General features: G+C 53.4%; 1 protein-coding gene across 1 annotated transcript in view; it reads right to left on the bottom strand.

Annotated features, from left to right (window-relative positions):
• Positions 1-15,223, bottom strand: part of Mllt1 (MLLT1 super elongation complex subunit) — a 33,549-nt gene extending 18,326 nt beyond the window's left edge. The window contains exons 1-2 of the mRNA XM_008837238.2: positions 15,010-15,223; positions 8,859-8,941 (exon numbers count right to left, since the gene is read on the bottom strand). Of these exons, the coding sequence (XP_008835460.1) occupies positions 8,859-8,941; positions 15,010-15,223 (297 nt within the window). The remainder of the gene's footprint in view (positions 1-8,858; positions 8,942-15,009) is intronic.
• Positions 15,224-23,702: the final 8,479 nt, after the last annotated feature.

The following is a 23,702-nucleotide window of genomic DNA, read 5'->3' as shown; positions in this document are numbered from 1 at the left end:
CACATGGTGGCTAACACCCATCTGTAACTCTGGTTCCAGGGGACCCAGTGCCCTCTTCTGACCTCTGTGGATACTGCACAACAAGGGTGTACTCATACACAGCAAACTATTCATACACACAAAATCTTTAAAAGAAACAAATAGGGGAAAATAAAAATGTCTACATACACATATAATGAACATACATACATGTACATACATATACTATATATCACAAACACGGGATTGGATGCAGTTCAGTGGCAGGGCATATGCTTGGCATGTGTGAAGCCCTGGGCTCCACCCCGAGCAGCAAAAGTCCAAATGAAAAGCCAATGAGGTTCATGAGGCCAGATGCACAGGAAGTGGAACTGTCGAAGGTCTGGGTGCTGAGGGCAACCTGGCTCTGCTGCAGGTCTGAAACTGAGGTTAGGTGTTTTTAAAGCGTCTTATCTGCCACAGACACACAGTAGAGTATTTACTGATCACAGGATAAGATGCAGGCTCCTGTCCAAACTCCTGGGGCAGAGAGGAGGCCCGCAGGGGAGCAGTGGCTGTGGCGGCGGCTCTCTACTTCTCTACACATTCCACGTTTCTCTATATGAAAAAACACTGACTGCCCACGCCTGGTGCTGCCCACGCCCTCCCCACAGCTGAGCTGCACTGGGCACTATCTGTGTCCTGTGGCCCATTCCCTGGTGGAGGCATAAATCCCTCACAGCCCAGACCAGGTCAGGTAGAGCCCTTCCACCTCTGTCGCCTGTGCATCAGGAGAGCAGCAGGCTTTCTGCCCAGCAAGGCTGCAGCAAGGCTACTCTGAGCCCTGTCTCACACCCAGAGGCCTGAGAGCATTCATCACAGGGCCAGGCCACAGGGCCACACCTCAGCCCAATGGCACACACTGCCCTACCCCTTCAGCAGACCTGGTCTGAAGCTGTTGCTCTCGAACTCCCCAGCCCTGGTCCCTGGTGAAGTGGATGGGGCCCACTCCCGAGGAGATGGGTACATCAAAGAAGAAGCACTGTCCATTGCTCCCCTTAAGGCAAGAGAGGAGACAAGAGGGCCCTGATGCCAAAAACAGCACAGCAATGGCCAGGCTGGGCTAAGCACCAGAGATGGGACGTTTAACACATCACTCACTTGGAGGCAGAGGCAGGCAGATCTCTGGGACTTAGAAATCATCCTGGGCTACATAGTAAGACTGTCTCCAAAAACAAACAACAACAACAAATCAAGGCTGGACAGACAGTTCAGCAGTTAAGAGCACTGGCTGCTCTTGCAGAGGACCTGGGTTTGGCAGCTTACAACTGTAACTCCAATTCCAAGGGATCCAATGTCCTCTTCCAGTCTCTGAGGGGTACCTGCACTCATGCATGTGTGTGCGCACGCACACTCACATAAAAAATAAATAAATAAACCTTAAAAACATCTTGTGTGTTGCTGTAGACCTGAGGGTCGGGAGTTCAAATCATCCTTGGCTACATAAGAGTCTGACGCCAGCCTGCGACGCTTGAGACACTGGTGAGTGTGCAGCTACAACGGGTGTGACTCTGTGTGCCACGGCAGAGTAGGGCCAGGGAGTGGCAGGGTTACAGAGGGACAGGGCCACAGGACCACGGGGGACATGTGAAGAGCCACTGTCACAGCTCTGTGAACGGTATCCTCACGGAACCCAGGCCCAGTGGCCCACACACACAGGCCTATCAGCTCCCAAGGAAAAGTGGCTCTCCAGGTACACAGATCCAAACCCAAAAGAAGCCACAGCACAGAGAATGCACAGGTCCTTCCCAGGGTTCAGGACACAGGACTGGGGCAGCTAGGTGACTCACAGGATAGCATATGGCTGGTGTGGAGGACAACCAGCTCTGTCCCTGCAGGGGGCCAAGCATGGGTGAGGGCAGGCTTTCCTGACTCCATTCCCAAGAGGGCCAAGCACAGGGACGTGGAGCACAGTGAGAGCAGCACCTGGACTCGGCCTTCCCCTGCTGTTGTCTAGGACAAGGGACCAAAGTTCCCTGGGGCAGGGCAAGAAACTGAGAGGCAAGATGAAGGCAGAGCACAGGGACAGGGCCCCAGCCCCAGCAACACTGTGAAGAGCAGCTCCCTCTGCACCAGGTGGCAGTGGTTATCAACAGAGCAATGAGAGGTGGAGCGTAGCCCCAGAAGAGCAGACCCCGGCAGAATCCACACACAAGGGGGCTGGGAACTGAAACCCACAGCAACCAGGGCTGAAACAAGTCACTAGGGGCAGGGGCAGGGGCAGGGTGGCCATGCCTGTCATCCCAGCAGGGGGCTGAGGCAGGGGGATGCCAACCAAGTGGAATGGAACCTGGGTCCTCTGCAAGAGCAACCGGTGCTCTTAACCACTGAGCCATCTCTCCAGGCCCTCAAAGCGGGTTCTTTGATAACAGTAACTAAATGAACAACCTGTTGCTGGACTAAGAAAAAACAGGGCTAGAGAGCTGGCTCAGCAGATCAGAGCACTGACTGCTCTTGCAGAGGACCCCGTTTAGGCTTCTGGGACCCACATGGTGACTTACAACCATCTGTAATACCAGTTCCAAGGGATCTGACACCCTCTTCTGGCCTTGCCCATGGGTGTACGTGTGCGTGTGCACACGCGCACACACACACACAAGAAAGTAAATCTTTTTTTTTTAATTGGATATATGTCCTTCACTTTTTTTTCCAATATTTTATTTATTATTTTTATTTTATGTGTATGAGTGTATTGTCTGCCTGTAGATAAGTGCACCTGTGTCGTGCAATGCCCGCAGAGGACAGAAGAAGCTGTCCGATCTCCTGGAACTGGAGTTTCAGACAGTTGTTAGCTGCCATGTGGGTGCTGGGATTCGAACCCGGGTGGTCTTTTTTTTGTTTTGTTTTTTTAAATTTTATTATTTTATTTTATGTGTATGCGTGTATTGCCTACATGTAGGTAAGCGCACCTGTGTTGTACAATGCCCACGGAGGTCAGAAGAGGCTGTCGGATCCCCTGGGGCTGGAGTTAAGGACAGTTTTTAGCTGCCATGTGGGTGCTGGGATTTGAACCTGGGTCTTCTGCAAGATCAGTGTTCTTAACCACTGAGCCATCTCCCTAGCCCAAGAAAGTAAATCATAAAACAACCCTCAAGGCAAATAATCCCATAAAAAGTCCCATGGGAAATCCCAGCATCACAGGCCTGGGCAGACAGCTTGCTGGGTAACATGTCCATCCCACAAATATTAGGACCCAAGATCCATCCCCAGCATCCATATAAAAAGCCAGGCATAGTGACACCACCTGTAATCCCAGCACTGGCAGGTAGAGACAGGAAGATCCTGCTGTTAGCCAGACACCCTAGCCAAGTGGTTTAGCTCCATGTTCACTGAGACCTTGTGTCAAAAAATAATGTGAGGAGTGACCGAGGAAAATACTGGACACTGACCTCTGACATTCACACATATATACCTGCACATATGTGTGTACGCATGCATATACCACTGGCTGTTCTTGCAGAGGACCCAGGTTTGGTTTCCAGCACCCACATGGAAGCTCATAACTGTCCAGTTCCAGAGGATCAACGCCCTCTCTTGGCATCCACAGGCACTGCACACATGTGGCACACACAGAGACATACACATATACATAAAAATAAATATTAAAGCTGGGTGTGATGGCTCACGCCTTTAATCCCAGCACTTGGGAGGCAGGGGCAGGTGGATCTCTGTGGGTTCAAGGACAGCCTGGTCTACATTGTGAGTTCCAGAACACCTGGGGCTACAGGGCGACCCTATCTCAAAAAGACCAAAAAAAAAAAAAATTTTTTTTTTAATTGTAGAGCTCAAAAACTGAAACAGCTGTTGGAAATGTCCTGACAATGGGCCAGTGGCTGTGTGCAGGCACACCCCTATGACCCCAACACAGGGAGGTTGAGGCAGGACAGCCAGTTCCAGGCCAGCCTGGGCTAGACAGAGACCCTGTCACAGAGACAGGAGTCCAAGATCATAGGGCTTCACTGAAAACCCCTTCAGAGCATCCAAAGACAAAAGTATACTGCGGGGACATCAAAACAAAAAAAAACACTGCCAAGAATCCCACAGCTTGCCATTTCACAGATGCAAACACTCTGAGCGGGACACTAGGAGACGGGATTGAACAGCACGTGCAAAAGATTCTGTAGCAAAGAAAGGGAGGAACAAAGCTCTAGAGAGAAGCAATGAACCAAACCAGCCACCCACCTCCTCAAAAAAAACAGAAAAGCACCCGGAAACCTGGGGCTGAAAGGTGCGACACAGGAGGAAGCAGGCCTCTGGTCACTCCCCAGTCCTGGCATAGCCTCCCAAACCCTGTCTGTTGTGATGTCTGCTTTCCATCCTGGGTCTAACAGAGAAGCTGCTTAAGCCCCTGCATCTATTACAGAAGAGCTCTATTCTGGACTCACATCATGAGTGCTGTGCTAGACACCTACAGAGTGGAGACTGTGAACCCCAAAGATGTGCTGCAAGTAAAGAGAGGTGTCCTTAACCCTGTAACAGCCACATGCAACAACCCACAGGTGATGGCCCTCTCCATGGTAAGACTGGAGGACTCCCTCTAAGACCAGGAGCAAGGCAAGGACACCCACTCTGATAGGTACTGGAAGAGCGCAGAGCTAGGACACAAGAAGGAGAAAGGTACTTAAACTGGGAAGAGTGTGAGACAAATGGATTGCAGTGACATCATGTGCACACCCACACAGGAACTCAGTAAAGCAGATTCAGGCTATGATGGCTAATCTCAGCTGCAACTTTGATGAGACTGGGAATGAGCCAGGCCTCTGAGCACCCCTGTGGACCCCCTGTGGGTGGTTCTGGTAAGGTAAACTGAGGTGGGAAGCCCCCCTTCTCTGGGCTGAGATCCTGTACTGTAAAAAAGAATAAAGTGGCTGGGTGTGGTGGTGCACGCCTTTAATCCCAGCACTTGAGTGGCAGAGGCAGGCAGATCTCTGTGAGTTCAAGGCCAGTCTAGTCTACACAGTGAGTTCCAGGCCAGCTGGAGCTAAGGGGGTTGGGGGGTGGGCCAGAGAGAGAGTTCAGCAAGTAAAGGGTCTTACTGCCAAGCCTGAACCTGAGTTCCATCCTGGGGACCCACAGGATGGATGGTGAACGCAGACTCCCACAAGCTGTCTTCTGACCACCAGTGCAGTGGCCAGTGCACACATGCACCCAAAATAAATAGAAGCAATAAAATGTATATATAATATTTATGTGTGTGTGTGTGTGTGTGTGTGTGTGAAGCCAGGCACGGTGGTGCACTAGGGAGGCAGAGGCAGGAGGATTTCTGTGAGTTCAAGGCCAGCCTGGGCTACATAGCAAGTTCCAGGCTGGCCACAGCAACACAGCGAAACCCCATCACACACACAAAAAAATACAGCGCTGTGGTTTAAGGCACTTGCCTGCCAAGCCTGACAATCTGAGTTCAAGACCCAGCACCCACATGGTGGAAGGAGAATTGGCATACACACACAAATGAATACAAACTTTTTTAAAAGAAGAAAAATTCTTTTTACAGAGGCTGTGGGTTTTGGTAGATTGCTTGATTGATTGATTTGATTTGATTTATTGAGACAGGATCTCCCTGTAGCCCCAGCTGGCCTGGAAACTGCTATGTAGACCAAGGTGGCCTCTATTTCATAGAGATCTACCTGTCTCTGCCTCCCAAGTGCTGGGATTAAAAATCTGCACCACCATACCCAGCTAGGGGCTGTATGTTTGAAAGCGAGCACCCAGCTGTCACGTCAGGTCAGCTCCTGAGATCCAGTGGGGTTCTGGACATTCACCTCAGTCTGATCACAGATCCACCTCCATCTCCAAGAAGCCAAGCCATAGCCAGAGCCTCATCTATGGAGGCCCCAAGCGTTCTCTATAGGGTCCAGCTGATCAGAAAGAAGCAAGACTCTAACAATAGCAGATACTCATGAACAGAGTGTGGCACACGCCATAGAGCAAGAGGCCCTTGACCACTGCCACTGGGAAACTTCCAAGTCCACCTTACAGTCTAAAAAACTGAGGCCCTGAGAAGTCACCCATAGCTCCAGACATCTGAGAAGTATGTCACCTGACCCTGGGCTGTTTTTGTTGCTGAAGCTGGGCCCACCCTGGCTAGTCTCCTACTGCTAAAACAACAGGACTGTACTCTGGGGCATAGCCACCCTGAGCCTCATCCCCTCTCCAGATTCTGCTGAGTGAGTGACTGACTGGGTCATCTGACTGAGGGCCATACAAGTCAGCAGCCCCAGTGCAGTAGAGCAATGGTCTAAGAGCCAAAGTGACCTCAGTGTCATTGACCATACCATTGTTATTGACTGAACATCCACAGCCAAACCCCAAGCACCCACACCCCAGTATACATGGCTCTAGAGAAACTGTCACCACACACCTTCCCTTGACCAGGGGACGATGTGAATTAAGCAGGCCTGGCCCACCTCACACCACTTGGTCCTGTTTGGTCTTCCCAGTTCAGGTGAGCGAGCCCTTTGGCATCCCAGAGTCCATTCCTTGACAAGCATCCCCAGTGGACACCTAGAGCCTGTGGGGTTACTACAGTCCTCCATGCTGTGTCCCCAGAGCTCTGGTATTTGTAGCCTAAGTGACAAGATCAGAGTTCTGCACAGGGTAGGGGCACCTTAGGGGATCATGGCCTGGAACCTCCCTGCAGAGGACTCACTCCCAGGTCCCAGGGGGACACAGTCCCAGAGGACAGGGTACAGGCCAGGACAGAGCCAGTCACTCGTTCACAGCCTTGGGGGATGCCAGCACACCAGGCAGGCAAGTCTTCCTTAATTTTTTATGTGTTTATTTTTTTTTTTAGTTTTTTTATCTTTTGATCTTTTTGAGACAGGGTCTCCCTGTAGCCCCAGCTGGCCTGGAACTTACCATGTAGACCAGGCTGATCTTGAACTCACAAAGATTCACCTGCCTCTGCCTCCCAAGTGCTGGGACTAAAGGTGTGCACCACATCCTGGGTTAGGTATTTATTTTTATTTTATGTGTATGAGTATTTTGCCTACATGTATGTAAATGCATCCCATGCATGCAGTGTTCGAGGAGGCCAGAAGAGGGCGTCAGATCCTCTGGAACTGGAGTTACAGTTAGCCACCATGTGGATGCTGAGAATTGAACCTGGGTCCTCTGCAAGAGCAGACAGTGCTCTTAACTACTGAGCCAGCTCTCCAACCCCAGCTTTTCTTCTTTAGACCCAGCAAACGCTCCACAATCTCAACAGAACCTCACCATGTAAGGGGATCCTGTGATGAACTAGGCCAAGCACACTTACCCCAGAGCCACCCCAGGGACCCAGTGGCTCCTGCTCATCCCAGCTTTTCCACACAAGAACAGCTGGAGGCCTGGGGCCCCTCCCTCACTGAGAAGGATAAGAGGCACAGGCCAAGCACACAGCACAGCCTGCCCACACCATCCTGTGACTAGGTGCCACCCACAATGCAAGGGCACAACTCAGCTTTCTAAAGGTCAGGAACATGCTGGGGTGCTGCCTGCCTAGCATGCCCAGACCCTTGATCAATCCTCACCACTACCAAGGTAAATATGTAAAGCCAGAAGTGTGGCCCTTCCTCCACACAGTGCCCAGCGACCCTCAGCACAATGTGCAGGACAGGATGTGGATGCAGACCCATCCCAGGACCACCTCATAGACCATGAAAACAGGTGTGGGAGGGAGGGGAGCCACCACCACCCTGGCCACTGACCTGGTGTCCCGAATTCTAGGGGCTCCACATTGTCCCCACCCCTGGGTGCACAGACAGCAGAGGCTCCTGCTTCACGCTGCACTGAAAGCGGGGTCTCCAGGTTCCAAGCAGTGTGGAGGGGCACAGGGACATTAGGCCTGACTGCAGCCTTGAAAAGCCATACCACTGTCCTCCGACAACCCTGGCACCACCAGGCTGGGACAGAGCAGTGGGTTCCAGCAGGGCCTGCTATGAGCCAGCGGCACAGGCTGGGGGAACACAGGAAGTTATAGCCTCCCTGAGCACCAATGGCTTACTGTCACATCGGGGCTGTCTGATCTGGGTGGTAACCAAACCCCATCCGTTTCTGGAGTGCCATGCCTTCTGCTGCCCTTGCATGAGCACCACACAGCTTCTCTAATGCAAACAACAAAGGTGCCCTGGAGGGTGGCGAAGCCCAGGGCACCAAGCACCCTCCTTGGAACAGAGACTGAGCTGGTCTCCCCAGCCCTGCTGGGACTCCACAGTGAGGCCAGCCAAGTCCGGGGCTAGAACCAGGACCCAAGGAGCCAGAGCCCAGCCAGCCTACATGCCAGACAGGGAGGAATCCACATTACCAGGGACAGAGCCCCTGAACTCAGGGGACCCTACACAGCCCTTTGGCCTCCAGGGCAGTGAGTCCATCACCCAAGGCAGGTCAGCTGCCAAGGAGACTGGACTCCACTGCACCTACACCCCAAGGCCACACACTGAGCAGAGAACAATCCCCTGGGCTAGGGCAGAAAGGGCAGCTGTGTTGTCCCTGGTCACTTGCTCACTGAGGGTGCAGAGAGACCCCCTGCAACCTCAGCTATGCTCCTGCTGTGGCCCAGAAGCCCACATGTGCCATCTGCCTGAGACAGCACCTGCTCTTTGGGAAGCACACCTGAGCTCATACCATCATTACCTGGCTCTACCTCCTTTTTTTTATTTCTAGTTTTCTTTCTGTCAGAGTCTCCATGTGCAGACAGGGCTAATATGGACCTCAGGTCCTCTGCTTCAGCTTCTGAGCTGGGGTGACAGCATGGCCCCTGCACTCAGCCCCTAGTCCCTCTCCCGTGCACTACTGGGGGTGGTCCCTGCCCCACCCAGGCCCCTGAAAGCCCACGTCTTGCCCGCTTGGCACCATCTTACCTTGTTTTTGAAGTACACTTCAATAAGCATGATGAAGCCAGCATAGCCTGACTCCTCCACTTTGTAGGGGGGCTCCTTGCACACTGCAGAGAAAGGGGAAAGCCTGCGTCAGAACCTCTCTGCCCATCCCCAAGGCTGCTGCTCTTCAGGAGGCCTGGCTCCTGGGGACGGTGCAGCTCCAGGCCAGGGCTCCTGGGAAGAGACAGGTACAGTGGGGTCAGGAGGAGAAGGCAAGGAGCCCCACCGTGTCAGCAGGAAGGACATGGGGAGCCTGCCACTGGCTCGGAGGACTGAGCGGGTCAGTAAAACATGCCCCCACAGGGCTGTACCGATCCAGCAAACAGTGCTGAGCGAGGGGCTCTCTGAGGACCTAACAGGCACTCCCCAGTTACTCAAGACACCACAACCACCTACACGCTTCAACAGTCAGAAGCGAAGCTGCCCTTAACATCCCCCAAGTGTCCACACAGCTAAGAGAGCAGGAATAGCCAGGCCTGGTGGACACACCTTTAGTCCCAGCACTCAGGAGGCAGAGTCAGAAGGATCTTTTTGAGTTTGAAGTTAGCCTGATCTACATAATGAGTTCCAGATCAGCTGGGGCTACACAGTGAGACCCTGTCTAAAAAGGGAGGAAAGGACCCTCAGACACTAATCTTGCACATCTTGTGTGACTATAGATACGAGCCTGGCAGGTGACCTGCAGACATGGGGGCTCTGGAAGACAAGGTCAGGTGGCCAGCTCTCTAAGGGACCCAGGCTACCAACTGCAGGGGTGGGGCCAAGCTGTGTGAAGCGAGAGGCGTCCAGGGATTCTTTAGACCTCCCTCCTTACTTCCCCTGCTGCTGGCCCACCATCCCTCAGAGCCAGGGATGCAATTGTCCCCTCCAGCTGCTGGCTGTCCCTGCCCTACAGCACAGCCTGTTCAGGCCCATGCCAGCACTTCCCTGGGATACTCTGGCCACCATCACCTATATCAGGGTCAGCATGTGAGTCACTGTGGTGACAAAGCCACACTGGCACCTGCTCACTCACCTCCCACTCATCCCATATACCATGTGCACAGTCAGAGACTCTCCTGACTGGAGTGGCTTCTTCCTGGATGGACATGGCATCCTCCAGCTGAGGGCACTAGTGTAGCCCTGCCCATGGCCTCAGAAGAGAATAGGTGGCTTAAATCTTGGTTCTGATGATTCTCCCTCTTGCTCCCCATGCAAACACCCTGTTGGAGGGGCCTTGGCCTTTAATGCACTCAACTGCTGCTCCCAGTATCCATAGTCAACCTGGCTCCCCACCATACCCCAGGGACCCAAGGTCACCTGTCTGCTCTTTCAGTACAAACTTGCCAACTGCTTGGGATGCAGCCCCCAGTTCAGCACAAGCCACAGGTGGGCCATGAAGCCATGGGCCCATGCTCCTGCTGGTAGCTTCTACCTGGCAACTGGGATTAAATCCCAAGCCTGGCTCCCCATGATGTCCCCCGATGGCTCCCCACCACCCAGGACCACCCCTGGCTCCTCGAAGGCTAAGCAGGTTCTCCACGCTCCAACTCAGGGCCTGGTTCCAAGAACCTAGCCCCACTGAGTGACCATAGGTCACATCCTCCCTGTGGGAGCCCAGCTCTGTGCCCCTCCCCCTCTGGCCAGCCCATGTCGTTCACCGTGCACCTCTACCAATCCTGGCTCCGTCCCATCCACTGTGTTAGAGCCCAACAGACTATGCATCTAAGTGCTGTTCAACTGAGTCCCCAGCAAGGTGTAGGCATTGGGCAGCTCTGCATATCTCAGTGCATTCCCTGAAGGGAAGGGACCCTCCTATGGGTCTCAGCTTCTCCCCCAAGGGCCTCATGTTCCTCCATAGATGGATGGTCAGTCACGGACAGAGAGGCTTCCTAGGGCACCCCTCTGCCCCACTGGGCAAAATCAAGAGTCAAAGGGAAATGACTTTTGGGGCTGACAAGAGGGCTCAATAGGTAAAGTCACTTCCTGTCAAGCCATGACCCAAGTCTGATCTCCATACAAGAATCAACTCCTCCAAGTTGTCCTCTGACCTCCACTTGAGCACTGTAGCGCAGGTATGCCTCACACACACACACACACACACACACACACACACACACACTCACTCACTCATAAAGTAAACTATAATAAAAACTTCACAGAAATTTGTTTGAGAGAGCATCTCCCTATAGCAGTACCAGCTACCCTAGAAATCACTATGTAGCCCAGGCTGACCTCCATCTCACAGAGATCCACCTGTCTCTGCTTCCTCAGTGCTGGGATTTAAGGTGTGTGCCACCACACGCAGCCAGAAATTAAAACAAAACAAAAGCAAAACATAACTTCAGTGGGAAACAGTGTGGGCATGAGGGAGAGCATGCAATGCAGGGCCTGCAGACCTCCCACAAGCCGCTGCAACAAGGGCCCAACAGGCATTGGGGCAGTCACGGCATGAAGGCATGGTGGTCAGACAGAGTGGGCATGACAGGGCCACAGTTCCAGCTCATGTGGGGTGACAGGAGTGTCCTGGAGCTAATGATGTCAGGGATAAGCATTGGTGGCTGCAGAGGAGGGGCTCATGGTATAGAACATCCACTTCAAAAAGGAATCAGAGAGGGCTAACACAGCTCAGTTGTAGAGTTTGCTTGGGAAGCACAAGGCCCTGGGTTCAATCTCCAGCAATCAAAAGGCTTTAGCTGAGTGCTGGTCATCCCAACACTTGAGAGAGTAGAGGCAGAAGGATCAGGAAGTTCAAGGTCATCCTCAGCTATACAGCAAGTCTGAGACCAGCCTGATCTCAAGAAAACAAACTACGGCGCTGGATGGGGGATCAGCAGTTAAGAGCACTGGCTCCCCTTGCAGAGGACCTAGGTTCTGTTCCCCATAGCCACAAGAGGGTTAACTGTCCATAACTCTAGTTCCAAGGGATCTGGACCTCTCTTCTGGTCTCTGTTGTGGGAATTGCTTGACATGGGTGCACTTACATACATGCAGGCAAACATTCATACACATAAAATAATAACAAAATATTAAAAAAGGGAAACCAATTAAAAAAAAACACACACACACACAAAAAAAATCATGAGACCCCTACTCAGCTAGCTGAGTGTGACAGGACAGGAGTGGCATTTCCAACAGCCAGATCTGCACCCTGTCATACTGCAGTCGCTTAGAAAAAGCCACCTAATCAGCCTCACCAAGAATGTTCCAGAAGTCTCTTCTGTAAGACAGCAAGGAGCTCCAACAGGAGGGAAACGCTCCCAATCCTCCCTGGAAAGAAGGGGAATGACATAACACAGGTCTGGAAAGGGGCCGGGCCTAATTAAGAGGGGAGATCGGGGGAGTGAGGCTGCACTCCACAGAATGAAGGAAATGACAGACAAGAACCAAGATGCACAGTGAGGAGGAGTGACATCACTCAGAACATCACAGGTATAGGAGGCCTGGGACACCAGCACTCAAGAAGCTAAGGCCAAAGATCACAAATTTGAGGGGAGCCTGGGCTACAGAAGCAGACCTCACCTTAAAAACCAAAAGGCTGAGTGCTGTGGCACATGTCTTTAATCCCAGCACTTGAGAGGCAGAGGCAAGCAGATCTCTGTGAGTTCAAGGCCACCCTGGTCTACATAGTGAGTTCCAGGCCATCTGGGGCTACAGGGAGATCCAGTCTCAAAAAGACCAAAACCAAACAAACTGAAAAGAACCTCCACTGGCCTCCTAGAGCTGGGGATAGGGATGAGAATGTAACCAGAGTCACTCTCAGCCAGGATCTAGTCAGAGCTGCTGCCAGCCCCAACGTCTACCTCCTGCCTGGGTGAAGATCAGGATTGTTTCACAACCTTATCAGTGACACAGGCTGCAGAGAGCTGCAGGACAGATGGGTCCCTGCCACAGATCCTGGCTTCCTCAGTGGGGAATCAGACTCTGGGAGAAGCCAGGCATCCAGCATAGCTCTGGGTGGGGCCACAGGGTCCCACCAGGGATACAGCAAGACACAAACGCATGCCTGTGAGTCTGGTTGACGCAGGGGGATTATGGATTTAAGGCTGCCCTTGAACTTGCTAGAACCCTTGAACCCAGTTGGCTACATAAGGTCTCAACATGCAGTATAGGCTGGCCATTAATTCATCCTCCTGCCTCAGTGTCTTGAGTCTGGGAAGGACCATGGCACCATGGCAGTTAGCTGAGCCTGCTGCGGAGCACAAGAAGGGCCTGGCTTCAGAGCCATAATCCTATCTGTCCAGGACAAGGGGAAGATGAAGCACTGCCTCTCTGTGTGGAGCCCAGTAGGAAGAGATAGTAAACCGAGTGTTCTTCCTAACAAATGCTCTGGAACAGTCACTGTGGATGGAAACCAGATCACCATATCCAAGACCAGGGAGGAAGGAAGGGAGAGAAGGGAGGGAGAGAAGTTAAGACAGCTGGGTGGGTGGAAGATAGATGATGGATGGACAGATGGATGGTGGGTGGATAGATAGGTGGGTGGGTAGTAGACGGATGGGTAGATGGATGGTGGGTGGATAAGTTAGGTGGGCCAGCAGTGGGCAGATAGGTGGATGGATGAGTGGATGGATGGGTGGGTGGGTGGATGGATGGATGTGAGGGAGTGTGAAAGGGTGACTAGACAGATCAATGGATAGGAGCATGAAGAGATGGAAGCAAAGAGAAATAGGAGAGAAAGGGAGGACTTAGGAAGGGGTAAATGACAAAGTCAAGGGAAAAAAAGAAACCACAGCTGCCATTAATAAAGTACACGGAGGGGCTAGAGAAATGGCTCAGTGATTACAAGCACTGCAGAGGACCCAGGTTCCCAGCACCCACATGGCAGCTAACAACTGTTTGTAACTCCAGTTCCTAGGGATCCAATGCCCTCCTCTGATCTCCGTGGACACTGTACAACAAGGGTGCACTTACCAGGCAATGCACTCACATAGATTAAAATAAAATAATAAATACTTTTCTAAAAAGTACACAGCTCACTGGGCATGATGTCCCATGCCTTTAGTCCCAGTACTCAGGAGGCAGAGGCAGGTGGATTTCTGTGAGTTCAAGGCCAGCCTGGTCTACATAGTGAATTCTAGGCCAGCTACAGGGAGACCCTGTCTCAAAAAGACCAAAAACGAAGTACACAGCTTTCATCCACCCCCACCCCACTGAAAGCGACTGTAAGCATGTATGAGCTCTAGCTCACATTGCAAGCAGGGGTTGACCCTTCCGGCAGGAAGCACTCTTTACAGAACCAACACACCCAAGCGAATAGAACTGCCTGGGGACTGAGCAGCTCAACACAGCCTAGGATCCCCTAGTAAGGTGGTAGGAATGTGGCTCAGAGACAGAGCCCCTGGCAAAGAGGAGTTGTAGGTGTGGCCCACTGGTGAGTGCCTGCCTAGGATGTGCAAGGCCCTGGTGTTTCATCACCAGCGCAGGACAAGAATGAAAGCTCCGACTAGCTCTGTGGTCCAAGACTGGCAGTGAGGAAGTGGCTGTGACCACACATAGCTCAGAAGGGACCCACCAACTGCCTCTCTCTGCTGCTGAGGCTGCCAGGGGTCTATCCCACAGGAAGTCCCCAGTTATCACAAATCTCAAAATTATGTCCCCCAGGGAGGCTACTCCTGCTGTAGGTAGGGATGAGAGGAGCACACCAACAGGGCATCCACATTGCCTATAACCTATCACTCAAGGAAACTGGGGTGACAGGAGCCCATCTTCCCACCTCAAGTAGTCTGAGTTCTTTTATTTTTTTAATTTTATGTGTATGCGTGCATTGCCTGCATGTAGGTCAGTGCACCCGTGTCATGCAATGCCTGTGGCAGTCAGAAGAGGCTGTTGGATCCCCTGGGACTGGAATTATGGACAGTTGTTAGCTGCCATGTGGGTGCTGGGATTCGAACCCAGGTCTTCTGCAAGAACAACCTGTGCTCTCTACCACTGAGCCATCTCTCCAGCCCCTGGTCTGAGTTCTTAACCCATCATCCCAATCACTCTGATCTGGGAAGCTTCCTCCTCCCAGGAGTTCCCAGTGCCTGCCGTCCCCACTACCTCAGCTCTGCTGAGCACCATTAGATCCCAGGGTGTGTTCCCAGGGTGTGTGCGGCCGTGGGGAGCAGGGACAGAGGCAGGGCTAGCAGCAGGTGATCAGCTGCCCACTCACCGCGCTTGGGCTTGGGGAAGCTGTCATGCAGCCGGAAGATGACCTTCTCCACGAAGTGCTGAATGTCACACTGCTCAGGGCCACGTACAAACACCATCCAGTCGTGGGTGAAGCCCTCTGTCGTGGGCTTCTTACGCAGCTGGGCACGGTGCCCCAGCTCCAACTTCACCTGCACGGTGCACTGTAGGGAGAAAGGCAGGGATCCAGTCAGCATGGATGAAGGAACTGAATGGTGCTAACCACCAAGGAGGAGGCTGCAGTGGCTTCTGGATGCTTCTAGGGACCAAGAACAATCGTGGCATTCTCCTTAGTGCAGTGACACCCATGGCTCCTCCGACCCCTCCCTCTTCCCCTGGATATCTAGCCAGCTCCAAGTACTGTCCCCTCCACAGGGAGGTCTTCCCTGACCTCCCCACCCCACCCTACCCCATCCCAGTTGTTTATTCAAAACCACTGTGCATGTGCTGCCCACCTGCTCCCCTACCACGTGAGCTCTGGGGTCGCTGGGGATGGAGAAAACATCACACACCTAGCTAACCCATGCTTCAGAGTTGCAAGAGGGGAACTCAAGGCTCTGGGCAAGTACTAAGCACACACAGGCCTGCTGGGTCAGCTGGGAGCAGGGCTGAGCCTCCAAGGGATGTGGCACCCAGGGCTGGTCCCTTCACCTGTCCTCCTGCCTCCTTGGCCAAACTACCAGAGGTCCTTGATGGGAGACCTTTCTCCCTGTCTTTCCCTACTCGATAGCGGAACCCCTTCTGTTTTCCAAGTCCTCAGTCAAAGCAGGCTCAGTTTCAACATACATAGGGGGTGGGAGGGGACGGGAGGGGGCACTCAAGGAAGGCCAGAGAGACAAGTGCATGGCCAGCTGAGGATGGTGACAGGGTACCTGCAGCATACATGCCCTCCTGACACTGTGTCCTGAAATATCAGGTGGCTCTAGACAGTCTCCCAACTGTACACAAAGCCAGCCAGCTTGCCCAGCACTGGATTACAGGCAAGACACCACGCCTGCCCATCTTCAGCAGAGGTTCTAGGATCTGAACTCCTGTCCTCAAGATTGCACAGCAAGTGCTTTATCCACCAAGCCACCTCCCTGCCCACCTTTATTTATTTATTTATTTATTAATAAATTAATTTATTTATTTTTGGTTATTTGGAGACAGGGTCTCCCTGTAGCCCTAGCTGGCCTGGAACTCGCAGAGATCCACCTGCCTTTGCTGGAATTAAAGGTGTGCGTCACCAAGCCTGGCCTTAATTTTTTTTTTAACATGGGTGCATGTTCCTGGAGGCCAGAGGACAATCTATCTTGGGTGTCATCCTCAGGAATACCATCCACTTTCTTCCAAAAAGCGTCTCTTGCCAACCTGGAGCTCACCAGTTAGGACAGACTGGCTGACCACCAAGCCCCAGGGATCCTCCTGTCTCCATCTGCCCAGCACAGGGATCACAAGTGTGCACCACCACCCACCACTGCTCTGAAGCTGGGTTCTATAGATCGAACCAACTCAGGCCTTGCCTTTGAAAGGCAGCCCTTTACTGAGTCATCCCGAGGCCAAAAAGAACTTTTTCACTTTTTCCCTTTCTGTGGTACTGGGGATTAAACTGAGGGCCTCTGGAATGCTAGGCAAGCACTATACCACTGCATTCCGCCCCCACCCCCTCCCTAGATTTTTTTCAGGGGTTTTTGTTTTTTTGAGACAGTGTCTTGCTGTGCAGCCCTGGCTAGCATGGATCTCAGAGATCTGCCGCCTCTGCTTCCAAGTGCTGGGATTAAAGGCCTGTGACCCCATGCCTGACCCCAGACATTTTTAGAGACAGGGTCTCACTATGCAGCCCTCTGGCCTTGACCTCTCCACCTCATCTGTCTCCTGAGTGCTGGGTCACATGGCTCACCTCAGGCACCCAGCCTCCCCAAACTTAGTATAATAAGACCTTGACACTTAGTATCAAATACAGAGTGTTACAAATGTTAAGTGTTCAGATAAGTGGAGGATAGTCTGGGAAGGCGCCAGGCACCAGCCAGGAACTCCCTCCCACTCACCCAGCTCTAGCTTCCCAGTGGAGCCAGGGTCCAGGTCCCCGGACCCCAGAGGTGTCTCCAGGCCTTCTCTTTGCACACTTGACCCTGTGAGCCCATGTGTCTATCTGGGCCCCAGCCAGGACATTGGTCCCTTTGGGCTCCTAGGAAGAACTGGGTCACTGGTGAGGAGCCACTCTGAATGGGTGACAGATGTCACTCATTACACTGTTACACAGCCTGAGGAATGCAGGTATGGACAGACAGTGGGATGAAGGCTGGCTGTGAATGGAGGGTGTTCAACACACAAAGTCAATCTTGTGATGAGCCGGGAGCCCCAGAGCCACACACATACTGTCAGCTGCTTTCAGTTTCTCAAGAGGCCAGGAGGGTCCCAGGACACTCAGAAACAAGAGTGTGATTGTGCTCCACAAGAGCGACTTGATTGGAGGGGACCCATGTTCCCAGAGGCCATGACCGGCCAGCTCAACACTAGGTGGCCTGCCCAACAGTTCAAATGACCCAAGGTTCCCAGCTCTGCCTCAAGTGGCACAGCAGCTGTTGTGAAAGAGCAGCAACCACAGTTCTACTGAGCCCAGCAGATACACAGGTGCCACAAGTGGGAGCATGGGGCAAAGGAAACAGGAGATTCTGAGGTACGTGGAGATGTTTACAGCAGTAGCCAGTGACACTGATGCCCAGGGCTGGCACCACAGCCTGTACCAGCAGAGGTGAGGGCCCCAGGCCTGATCTGTACCCTGCCTATGCTGGGTCCACAGAAAAGATCCATATCCTGGAAGGCTGGAATCTTCTAGAAATGGTGGTACAGTGGACTTTAAAAAGGAACTCCAGGTCCTGTGTGGTGGCCCACACCTTTAATCCTGGCACTCCAAGGGGGAGGCAGTCAGACCTCTGTGGGAGATCAAGGCCAGCCTAGCCTACATAGCACGTGCCAGGACAGCTGGGGCTACAGGGAGACCCTGTTTCAAACATAAAATAAAAGGGACTAGAGATGGCTCAGTCATTAAGAGCGCTGGCTGCTCTGGCAGAGGACCCAGGTTTTGTTCCCAGCATCCACATGGAAGCTGACAGCTGTCCGAAACTCCAGTTCCAGGGGATCCAACACCCTCTTCTATCCTCCACAGGCATTGCACAACATGGGTACAGGTACATGCATGTAGGCAATACACTCATATACATAAAATAAAATAAAAAATAAAGGTAACTCCAACCCTCAATAGCTGGAGGTGGCGACTGACCCCAAGTGGGCCCTGTCCCGTCATTACCTCACAGTCACCAACACTGACATCACTCTCCTCCGCCTGGATCCCCCACAATGCCCACAACTGGAACCCCATGTGAGCACCTCACTAGCTGCTTCTCCAGAGACAGGGGCACTTGGGTGAAGTGGATGCACCCCCAAAATGACCTCACCCTAGGAACTATCTGTGCCCTTCCCCCCACTTGTGACCTTGGGTACAAGGTCCCCCGAGCACCAAAACATCACTCTCAGAACTCAAACCTGTGTGCCTGGTGCTCACCTCACTGCCCACGCTCCAACATAAGCACAGATCTGAAACTCGCAGTTGCAGCCTGCGCTGGAGGTGTCACCCATTCTGCTGCTGGGAAATGAGAAGGTGAGGGACGAGGTGGCTCAAGGGCTTACAGGGCCATCTGGGGACAGCTAAGCCTGGGCAGGAGGCTTCAAGCTACCAGGCCAGCTGGCAGAAGACACTCAGACCCAGAATCCCAACCAGCCAGCTAGGCAAACAGAGTGCAAGGCACCTCACAGGCTGTTCCCTAAGTGGGGCGCGGGGGGTCACTCTCTCCAAGTGTGCACAGATAAATAGCAGAGAACCCCATCCCACAGCCCATGTGACTCCAAATCCATCTATCCATCTACCCAACCATGCATCCACCCATTCACCTACCCATCATCTGCCCCCAAAACATCCGTCAACCCATTCTTTTATCCTTAAATGCACTGACTCAGCCTCCTACCCATCCGTCCATCCAACCAACCACCCATCCACCCATCTATCCATCACCCATCCATTTACCCATTCATCCACTGACCCATCTATCATCCCTCACCCATCCATCCATTCATCCATCCACCCACCCACCCGCTTACCACCCATGTGTTCATCAGTGCACCCCCACCCGTGAGCACAAAGCCTGGTCCCCAGAGGCAGGTTATTAGCCACTAGTTTTCCTATAAGAGTTCCTGTTTTTCTGGTGGGATCCCTTCATAGCACATACACTTTTCCTCTAGACAACACACATTCCCTGTGGTGTAAGCATGCCTGACATATGGCTCCTGCAGCAAATACCCCAACATTGACCTGCTACCTTCCCTCACCACACCACATTAATGGGCCCTAGTGACTCATGAGGAAGGGGAAAGAAGAAAAAGAAACAGAAGAAAGAGGTAACCGCTGTGGTGACCCGCTGAAGCCAAGGTACCTGTCCAGAGGGTGAGACAAAGCTGGAGGAAAAAGAAAAAGCTAGCTGCCCTGGGCCCTATCCCTAGCCCTTCTTCCACCTGACCAGGACACAGGATTCATAGCCAAGCATATGTAGACGTGCCAAGTACTGAAGACAGATCTCAGGGAAGGCATGGGACAGGAAGCTGGTGTTCACCAACACAGACCTGGTGGGCCAGGTGCCCCCAGGAGTACAGAGACTAGTCCTGAGGGATACTTCAACTGTTGGCACCTTCATTGCATTCCAGATCCCTCTGAAGCAGGCTGGCATGTCAGAGGGCAAAAGTCTGCCATTGGACTAGGGCACGTGGACAGGACCAAGGTCACCACCATCTGAACCAAATCTCCACTGCTGGACATGTGTCACAGGGAGGCAGGTGCTCTGCAGTTCCAACTATACACTGAGGGAGCAGCTACTCGGGTCCCACCTCAGGCCAGGCCCTGGCTTCTAAGTTCTTTTTGTGTGTGTGTGGGCTGGGGGGCCGGGGGGGGGGATCTTTTGAGAAAGCCCCAGCTGTCCTGGAACTCACTATGTAGACCAGGCTGGCCTTGAACTCAGAGATCTGCCTGTCTCTGCCTCCTGGGGGCTGGGACCAAAGGCGTGTGCCACCACAGTTTGCTGGGGTACCACTGGTCTCCAGTGGGCTCTCAGACCCATCCTGTCTTTCTAGTGTAGCCAATGTCACCCACCGCCACAAGCTGGCTCCACCTCTCCAGCCTTGGGCCTGTGCCCTACTCCTGGCAGCTAGAACCCCAAAGTGAGCAGAAATCCTCTTCATCCCCCTGCCCAGCAACAAAACACGAAACCACATACAGTGGTCCCTGGCGAATGGGTAGAGTGCGGAACCTGAGAAGCGCCTGGGTGAAGCCAGGGACCCAGAGTAAAAAGCAAGCCCCCAACTTCTGAGCTGGCCTGGGAGTCCTGGGGGAAGGCTGGGGATACCAGGATGGGAGATTTGGAAACAAGGCTTGTAGAGCCAGTACCCAAGGGAGAGCCAGCACCCATAGGTGAGCCAATACCCAGGGGTTAGTCAGCTGTTTACCCATGAGATGACCCCACAGATGGAGAGGGACTCGGACTCTCCTGAGTCAAATGTTCTCTGTACCCAGTCCCTCCAGGAGACCAACTGCCAAGCCATCTGTGTGGGTGAACGCCAACACCCTCCATCCCCCAGGAGTTTCCCTCTGTAGGAAGGGGGTGGAGCTGCTGGGCTTCCACAAATTAGCAAGAAAGCACTGGAGAGTGCAGGGCAAGCAGGATTGCTACACTGACCCGGTGTAGCACTGCCCTGTGCGGCCTCCAGCATGGCACGCAACTCGTGTTTGCTCCCCAGCACTTAACAGGGAGCTTGTATGGCCTAAGGACTAAACTAACCAACCATTCCCGCAACTTGGCTGACATTTTAACAAGAGTCACAAAGGCAAGTTAGGGTCTCCAGAGATACTCCAAAGGGTTCAGTCACACAGAAAGCCAGCCCTCCAAGTGCTACTCTCACAGACCAAGGCACCTTGGTCATCCTCATCCCAGTATCTTCTCCCCAGCATCACAAGAGGAATGGCCTCCAATCTCTGGGAACTCAGGTGGGGTCAGGGCCAAGCCCTACAGCTGATGGAAGGAACATGGCCCTTTTGTAGAAGTTGATGTAGAGCCATCAGAAGACCAGCACAGAGTTGTGAGACCCTAGGGGCTGCATGCCTGATGAGCCTGGGACACAGGTGGCAGGACCCGCAGGAAGAAGGTCTGGCTTGTCCCTACCCCTGAAACTGCACAGCCATATGGCCTAACCAGACAGCCCCACCTCCATGGCACCAGCAGCCAGGGACACCCCAAACCTGCCCTAACAGCAGTGATGCCATAAGCCACACACACACACACACACACGGCCCCAGCTTTTCCTGGCCTGACACCCCTGAAAACCAGGGCTGCGGGGAAAATGATCTTGGGTTGGGGGGCAGTGCTGGCAGTGACCTAAGGTGGGAAGGAGACTACAGCTGGATGACATGGGCACCTAGGCCAGAAAGGCCTCAGATTTATAGGAATCCCCAGGACTAGCAATGGGGTGGTTCCCAGGTGGACAGGGAGATGAATGAAATGGGTGAGGGAGAGGGTTAACAGCTGGAAGATGGGTCACCCTGGGGGAGCTGGAGTTGGGGGTCAGGCAATGAGGGAACTGATGGTTTGGCTGTATGGCTACAACGTGGCTGGTGAGGTTACAGCAGCCAGACTGGGGAAGAGAGGGCTGGACTGAGATTAAAAGTGGGGACTCCTAGCTGATGTAGGGAGCATGCCTTTAACCCCAGCCCGGAGATGCAGAGGCAGATCTGTTAGTTAAAGACTAGCCTGGTCTATATGGCAAGTTCCAGGCCAGCCACCGCCACAGTGAGTCTCAGAAAAAAAAAAAAAAAAAAAAAAAAAAAAAAAAGTAGGCACTCCGAAATTCGGAAGGTCTTGGGTGCGGTGGCCCCTGCTCTAAGACTCCAATGGGGTGCAGGGGACATAAGGGGGCTCTGGTGGGGGGGGGGGGAATGGGACTGAAGGTTCAAGCAGGGGAGAGGAGCCATTGAGGGATCACTTATGGTTATGGTGGGCAGGTTCAAGATGAGCAGGGAGATGGGGGGTTCAAAACAGAGCTGAGGGGGAAGGGGAAATGGGCAGCTGGTTGGGGGTTCATGGCATTTGGGGAAACTCAGGGCCAGGGATCCACAAACAATAATTTCCTCCAAAGATGAAAACAGGCTCAGGCCAGATCTGGGGGGTGTCTGTGGGGTCCCTAGAGTTGTCTGTGGGGACTCTGAACAGAGCTAGGGTCTCCAGAGATACTCCAAAGGGTTCAGTCACACTAGGGACCCTAGAGACATGACTCCAGGGGTTCTGGACCAGACGAGGATGCCAGGGGGCTCTGGCACTGGAGTTCTGGGGGGTTCCCAGAGGATCCCCAAGGGGTTCTGAGCCAAGCTGGAGTATCCAGAGGGGGCTGCATATGCATTGTGGTTCCAAGGAGCACTTTACAGTACTGGGATTCCAGGGATACCCCAGGAGGGTCCCAGGGTACTGTGGGTGACTCTAGAATTCCCATGGATGGCCCAGGATGCTATGTGGTATACTAGGATTCCAAAGGATTCCCCCAGGGGATTCTGAGCCAGGCTGAGATCCCCAGGGAGTTGTACATGAACAAGAATTCTCCAGGTGGTTATGGGCCAGACAGGGATTCCCAGGATGCTATGTGAATGGCCCTAGGGTTCCAAACACTGCCCTGGGGTCCTGTGGAAGAAGCTGGGGGATTCCCTGGAGTACTGTAGGTACACTGGGATTAAACAGCTCTCAGGGGAGACCTGGGCTAGGCTGGGTGCCCCGCTGTGCTATCGTGGTACCCAGGTTCTAGAATGGGCTGAGATTCCCAGGGTGGTGAAGCACTGGGGTCCTGAGCTATGCCCCAGGAGAGAGAGAGAAAGAGAGAGAGAGAGAGAGAGTGTGTGTGTGTGTACTGGGGTTCTAAGGAATGCCTTTTAGTGTTCTGGGCCAGTCTGGGGTCCCCAGGGATTTGTTTGTACAGTGGGGTTCTTAGGGGTGATGTGAGCCAGGCTGGGATCTCCAGGGATCTGTGTGCAGGAGGGTTCTAAGGGGTGCTAGGCCAGGCTGGGGTCCCCAGGGGCCTATGTGTGCATTGAGGTTCTTAGGGGTGATGTGTGCCAGGCTGGGGTCCCCAAGCACCTATGTGTATGTACACTAGGGTTTTGAGGGGTGATGTGGGCCAGGGTGGGGTCCCCAGGGGCCTATGTGTGCACTGGCATTCTGAGGGGTGATGTGGGCCAGGCTGTGGTCCTCAGGGATCTGTGTGTTCACTGGCATTCTGAGGGGTGATGTGGACCAAGCTGAGGTCCCTAGGGGTCTGTGTGCACTGGGGTTCTGAGGGGTGATGTGGGCCAAGCTGAGGTCCCTAGGGGTCTGTGTGCACTGGGGTTCTGAAAGGGGGGCCTTTGGGTGTTCTAGGCCAGGCTGGGGTCCGCGAGGGATGGGGGTGGAAGTTCCTGTGTGTAAAGGGTGCCTCAAGGCGATGTGGGCCAGGTTGGGGTCCCCAGGGTGCCGTGGAATTCCAAAGGGTGCCCCAGGGTGCCGTGCTGGGATGCATTCCCTGGGGGGAGGGTTCTGGACCAGACCCCGGGGGTGGCGGTGGGGGAGGGGCGCC

Source organism: Nannospalax galili, unplaced genomic scaffold, assembly GCF_000622305.1.
Source record: "Nannospalax galili isolate Female #2095 unplaced genomic scaffold, S.galili_v1.0 scaffold77, whole genome shotgun sequence".
Lineage (NCBI taxonomy): Eukaryota > Metazoa > Chordata > Mammalia > Rodentia > Spalacidae > Nannospalax > Nannospalax galili.
This window is presented reverse-complemented; position numbering and strand designations above follow the sequence as displayed.